Genomic DNA, 7,139 nt, shown 5'->3' with positions numbered 1-7,139 from the left:
CTTCAAACCCCTGAGAGCGAGGAGGCCCGGCACCTGAGGTTCTGTCCTCAGGGCCACAGAGCCTTGCTTTTCTTCCCAGTATTGCGGTACTACGTTATTTCTCTCTCTCTCTCATCTGCATACACACACACACACACACACACACACACACACACACACACACAGAGTCAAATCCTAGTCCCAGTTTTGCTTTCTGGATGCTTTTAGTATGAGCTCAGTTAATTAAAATTTGTTTGCTCTGAAAAATAATTTAAGAAAATTAATTCAATATGTATATGCTTGCACACACAGAAAGAAAAGATAGGATTTTTAGAAAAATATTAACAGTGTTTCTTTGGGTAGTATGATTATGAGTGATTTTCATTTTATTCTTTAAACCTTTGTTTAAATTTTTCTGCAAACAGCAGGTACTATTTTAATAATCGAGAAAAGAACAATATTTTTAAAAGATATTTTCATTTCAACCACATTGTAACATCTTTCCCCTTAATCCCACTGCCTAATTTCAATGAAAATACTGAGTTTTATATCCGTAGTTTTTCCTTGCAATATTTTCCAGATTGACTTTCCTCTCTTCATCTCTATAGTCACTACCCCACTAGGCTTGTATCACTTCACATTACGTGTCTGGTCTGATCACTGCAAGAGCAATCAATGGAGAAATTTTTTCTCCTCTAATTCTATGATAATAATAATGATGATGGCAGTAATAATAACAGCTACTAACATGTTCTAAGTGCAAAGTACCAGGCTCTTTGCAAAGTGCTTTACAAACAGTGTTCCATATTATTTTCACAACCCTAAGAGGCAATCTTACTTATCCTTGTTTTAGACTTGAGAATACAGAGCTTTTGAAAGGTTAAGCAAACTGCTCATGGTCACAAACTACAAAGTGTGAAACTGAGACTCAAATCCTTTTGGTCCGACTTAAAAAGTAAATCAAAATATCCAACCTAACATTTAATAAATATTCTATGAGAAATATCTTTGTTAGAACCACCTCTCCAAAGACACTTCACATTGTAAATTCCATTGTGGTCTAGTCCATCTGTTGGCTTTTCCCCCCAAATTCTTGCTTCTATGCTTCTCACCAAGAATAATTTCCTCACTTTTCTTCACCAATTCAAATCCCTTACTTTTGTTTAAAACCTCTCTCAAAACTTTTTCTCTAGAAAGCCTTCTGAGCTTAGCACACCTGATTTTGATCCCTTCTTATTCCTTTAGAAAATATGTATGTGTCAGAGATGATCAACTAGTCCCCAATATTCACTCTCCCCTTCTTCCTTTTTAGCAATAAGCCCATGACAGCACAGCTACAGACATTTCCCATCATTTCTTGTTGTTAGATGGCCATGCATCTAAGTTTGGGTCAAAGGGATGTGAAAATACCTGACACATGCAACTACTGAGTCAAAGTAAAATAAAAAGAACATTCACATACTTTTTCTTTCTACTTCTATCTGCCTGGGAAATGGCAACAACTGGAGTTCTGGCCTTGGACCAAGATGGAAGCAATAAGTTGAAGATAGCCGTGTTGCTTCACCAGACTGGGTCCCTGAATGACCACATGGAGCACAGCCATCTAATCACCCACAGCCTCTTGCTTATCTTTGGACCATTATGTAAGAGAAAAATAAACTTTTTTCTAAGTTTTTACAATGTTTTAACAACAACTTAGTCCTTACCATACCCAATAGAGAATGCAGTATGTGGACTATTATTTTCCACTTTTTTGATTCACTAGTCACTTGGTGGCACAATGGTTAAGCACTCGGCTGCTAACTGAAAGGTCGGTGGTCCGAACCCACCAGCTGCTCCGAGGGAGAAAGATGTGGCAGTCTGTTTCCGTAAAGATTTACAGCCTAGGAAGCCCTATGGGGCAGTTCTACTCTGTCCTATAGGGTCTGTATGAGTTGGAGCCGACTCCACGGCAATGGGTTAATAGAGTAACCTATGTATGTTAATCACCCTGGAAAAAGATACTGTGCTGGAAAGAGAATTTGCAGAAGTTGCTTAACCTCTCTGAGCCTCAGTTCCTTATCTGTCATCAAAAGACAACAAACTATACCTATATCTCACCATAGTGGTTATTCTGCCTGTTTGTTTTCCTTTTTTTCATAGGAAGATTGTAAACTACATGACAAGGGCCTCAAATTTTCATTTTTTTAAAAAAAGAAACTCCGATCAGCAGTTACTGTGAAGCTCTTAACTACTAAATGCATAAAACTCAAGAGAGATAGTCCATTCAAAATTTTGTTTTAGTCCAGCGTTCTGAATGCCAGTGTTTTCAAAGACGTTTAGAAAATAAGATGTTTTTAACTTTCAAGTCTCAAATAGAATTAACTAGCCCTTGTCATTGTCATTTTTATTATTTAGATGTTGATATCATGCCAAATCTTGTGTGTGTAAAAGCTGAGTTTTTGCCTGTATGATAGACTTGGAAGGGGTACATAAAATGGAATAAATAGTGAACTTACTTTCTGCCCCACAGAAGGCGCATATCCTGTTTGATACATGGTAGATGACTACGATTTATTAAAAGACATGCGACAGTATGATATATAAAGCACAAAGAGTTGCAAAGTGTTCCTTTTCAGTGATGGTGAATGTATCATTGCAGTGTGTGTGTGTGTGTGTGTGTGTGTGTGTGTGTGTGTGTGTGTGTGTGTGTGTGTGTGCTTGCATATGCATGCATTTATGGGGGTAGAGGGCAAGGGGTGAGTGGGTGAGGGATGTCACCTCTTACAGGGGTTACCTAGCCTCAAGAGCATGGCTAGTACCGTTTCCAAAGTAGAAACTACCCTTGCTGCCTCCCTTAAGAAGTTGCTTTTGCCTATATGGGAATGTATGTCCAGCACACTGTTACTTCTTTGTAATCGAAGAGTATCGAATAAGCAACTGTTGTTAAAAATATGTAACCACAAGTTATTATTAACCATTATGCATCACTAATATAGCATTCAACAAATGTTCATATAGTGTGTGCTAACCACAGAGGAAAAGGAAAAAGTACAATTCTAATTACATCTAAAAATGTATCCCAAATGTGCTTCTAATCACTCATCCTCTTTGCTCTGTTGCCTTTTGAAGTGCCTCAGAGGCATTAAACACTTCACAAGAGGGGCCATAGGCGACATATTTCCTCATTCTTTCCAATTCCAGACAGCAGCTCGCACACATCACAACATAAAGGTCACAAACACAGACAGACGCCTGTTTGGAATACAAATGTTGCTGGGCTTGTTCTCTGAGGAACCCTCCATTCAGTGAGTTGTAAGTGGAATACACTTGGCAGTTTGTCCCGTAATGTGTCTGGCTGTGCCCTATTTGTCTACTCTGAGACTTGAATTCACAGAAGGTGGGCTGCACAGGGCCATGGTCTGTTTAATAATTTGATAATTATTAACTCAGTAGCAAAAGTAACCTCAGAGATCACTGATCCCACCTCCCAACCTTGTACTACACTCCTGACAGATGCCACCTGGCCTCTGCTTGGTGACCACTTCTCAGGGGGCTCTTCTTGGTTGCAGCCAGAAGGCAGGATGGAGTTGCTGGGTTTCTTCGAACTCCAGAACAACCTTCATTCTAGAACTGTCTGCATTATCTAGCACAGATCTAGTCAAACTGGTATTTGGCAATGAGTTTGTATCCTCCTGCTAAGAATTTGGGCAACTGAAATGAGGAGGAGAAACCCGGACCCGAGGAGAAAGAAGTCAAGCAGCCGAGGCAAAGGGACATAGGGTTGGGAAAACACAAAAGGAGCAGCGGAAATAAAAGGAGATAAAAGACATGGGAAACAGATGTGTAAAGAATGAGAGGCAAGTAATGAACTGCAAAGAGACTCTGAAGCTGGAAAGGATGCTCTGAAAACTGACGGTTTCATGAAAGTGAAGCCTTCTTGCGTGTGACCCAGAGAAGGGCCACTACTTTGTTTTTGCGAAAAGTGCATTGTCGAAGCGAGTCTGAAAAAGCTGCATACGCTATGATTCCAACTATATGATATTTTGGAAAAGGCAAGTAGAGACAGTGAACAGATTAGGGGTTACCAAGGATTCAGGGAGGACAACAGTAGGGATGAGTACAGGGTATTTTTAGGGCAGTGAAGGTATTCTGCATAATACTGAAATGGTGAATACAAGACATTTGCCAAATCCCATAAACCTGTACAACACAAAGAGTGAACCCTAATGTAAACTAAGACCTTTAGTTAAGAATAATGTATCAATATTGGCTCATCATTTGTAACAAATGCACCACACTAATGTAAGACTTTAGAAGAAACTGTTCACAGGGGGGAGAAGGGGCATATGGGAATTCTGGTACTTTCTGTGTGACTTTTCTGTAAACCTAAAACTCCTCTAAAAAACTAGTCTATTTAAAAAAAAAAAAGCGTTGTGAAAGTTGTTCGGAGTGAATATGGTTACAAATACGAGGTAATAAGTTTACCAGTGTTGCTAATTAAAGGACAACTTGGCAAAGACTATCACAATTTTAAACATATATGTCAACTGAGCAATAATTCCACTGCCAAGGATCTTCCCTGTGGATCTACAGGTACAAGAACTATATGTACAATGATGTTCAATGATTTGTTTGTAGTTGCTAAAAACTGCAAACAATCCAAATGTGCATTAAGAGGGAATTTGTTAAATAAATCATGTCGGTGTAAATATTTTTAAAAAATGAGGTAAATTTATATGTGCTGATGTGGAAGGCTGTCCACATCGCATTATGAATAAAGTAGACTGCAGAATATTTATATAAAGATGCAACTGTGAAAAAAAGACATATGACTATGCACATATTTTGTGCATTACTGAAAATTTCTAGAAACTATTTCTGGGGTTATTTTGGTAAGAGGGTGGAGAGTTTGCTGAGAGATTATTATTTTCCTTTTATGTTTTTCTATACTGCTTTAACATGTATGTTACATGAGTGTGCACACACATGTATACACACACACAATTTAAAAATACTGTGTAGTTGTTAAAAAAAAAAAACAACTCTATTTGTACCGACGTAAGTTTCCAAAACACTAAGTGCAAAACACTAGTTCTGAAATGTTTTGTATAATTTGATCCCGTTTGTGTTTTTTTCTTTTTTTTTAAATTGTGTGTGTATGTATAAGAATTCATAAATAAAACTCACAAATTGTTTAACAGTGTTATCAGAAGCAGAGTGGGACACTTCAGTACAACCTGGATTTTAATTTCTTAAAAATCAAAAACAAAACTTAAACTCTTTCTCCCATTTCCACAGAAGGATATGGGCTAGAAGGGACATATTGGTAGTCTAATTACTTCCACACTGTGGCCCTCAGAGGAAAATTCTAAATAAATGGTTCAAGATTTTTTAAAGTCTAATCACACACTCATCATTACAGGTGAAAAACACAGCGGCCAGCTTTGCCCAGGCTCACTGTCTTAGTCATCTAGTGCTGCTATAACAGAAATACCACAAGTGGATGGCTTCAACAAACACAAGTTTTTTCTCTCACAGTCTAGTAGGCTAGAAGTCCAAATTCAAGGTGTCAGCTCCAGGGGAAGGCTTTCTCTCTCTGTCGGCTCTGGAGGAAGGTCCTTGTCTTCCCATGGACTAGGAGCTTCTCAGTGCAGGAACCTCGGCTCCAAAGGACACGTTCTTCTCCTGGCACTACTTTCTTGGTGGTATGAGGTCCCCATGTCTCTCTGCTTGCTTCTCTCTTTTATATCTCAAAAGAGACTGACTTAAGACAAAACCTAATCTTGTAGATTGAGTCCTGCCTCATTAACATAACTGCCCCTAATCCCACTTCATTAATGTCATAGAGGTAGGATTTATAACACTTAGAAAAATCACATCAGATGACAAAATGGTGGACAATCACACAATACTGGGAATCATGGCCTAGCCAAGTTGACACCTATTTTTTGGGGAAACACTTCAATCCATGACAGTCACATTGCAAATCTGTGGCAGAACCAGAAACAGAAACTAGTTGTCTTGACTTACAACTTTTTTTGATTCTATTATACCATGAACTATCCCTAAGAAAAGCCAGTATTTTTATTGTTCATTATTAATTCCATGATATTTACTATCTATTGTGAACTAGGCACTGTAGTAGCTCGTAGTGGTACAAGGCAGTGCAAGACATGGACTCTGCCCTGGAAGAACTTGTAGGTAAGCTGAAGAGACCCTCAGTGGGAGGAGTGAATATGTACAGGCCCCTCAATCCACAGGAGAATGAAGGCTCATTCCCAGGATCCTTTCCTCAAACACTCTGGCACTACATGCATCTACACAGAGTCAAGAGGATAGGGCAACCTCACCAATTCTTCCCCCTCTTCAGTCACAGCCTTAGCAGATAAAATAATAATTTTTTTTTCAATACATATTTGTGCAGCCCCAATTATGCATTAGGCAGACCAGATGCTGGTTACAGGATAGCAAGATAAAGACTATTACTGCCTGCATGAAACTTACCATCTTTCTAACTTCCTTCACTAACTGATCGCTAAGCTAAAAGAACTCGGACTTCAGCGGCCACACATGACAAAGAACACAGACTTTCTAAAAATAGTTTGGAAAAGTCATTAAACAAGCAAGAAATCAAACAATAAACATAGAATTATGTAATAATAAATTACAGTGAGGGTAAGAAAGAAGAAATACAAGGTGCATGAGATCAAAAGAGATTGACCAAAGACACTCTTGGTTCATCTAATCTCATTTATAAACTGAAAAACATTAATTGCATGCCAAAATCCTGGTAATGATTTTTTTTAGTATTGGCAGCCAAACAATACTTGTACAACAAGCATTTTCTCATACGTACCAATTCCTTTAATCAGGTGGCAGTTTGGAAGGTCTACGGATTCTACTTCTCCTGAGGCTTTAAGTCGATTTCTGTTTAAAAAAAAGAAACATCTATTTGTTTATGTATTCCCTGCCTTGTTTCAGAAAGGACTTAAGGAGGCTTACAGCAATATATAAAATACAGCATAAAGCTAAAGCAGATGAAAGAAGCTGGAAAAACAAGGGTAGGAACATAAAATAGCACCAGAAATCAAGTTAAAACAAAAATGCATATCACACAGTTCTATATATGGATATAGGTGGTAAAAGAAAGCCAATAACTCAGAAAATAAAACTTTCAG

At 38.3% G+C, this 7,139-nt stretch overlaps 1 protein-coding gene across 2 annotated transcripts in view; it reads right to left on the bottom strand.

Annotated features, from left to right (window-relative positions):
- PON2 (paraoxonase 2) overlaps positions 1 to 7,139 on the bottom strand; it is a 37,258-nt gene that overhangs the window by 22,448 nt on the left and 7,671 nt on the right. For both annotated transcript variants that reach the window (XM_004386137.2, XM_023740509.1), the window contains exon 2: positions 6,818 to 6,888. In XM_004386137.2, coding sequence (XP_004386194.1) covers positions 6,818 to 6,888 — 71 coding nt within the window. The remainder of the gene's footprint in view (positions 1 to 6,817; positions 6,889 to 7,139) is intronic.

The sequence above is a fragment of the Trichechus manatus genome, unplaced genomic scaffold, assembly GCF_000243295.1.
Source record: "Trichechus manatus latirostris isolate Lorelei unplaced genomic scaffold, TriManLat1.0 scaffold00156, whole genome shotgun sequence".
In the NCBI taxonomy this organism is placed as follows: domain Eukaryota; kingdom Metazoa; phylum Chordata; class Mammalia; order Sirenia; family Trichechidae; genus Trichechus; species Trichechus manatus.
This window is presented reverse-complemented; position numbering and strand designations above follow the sequence as displayed.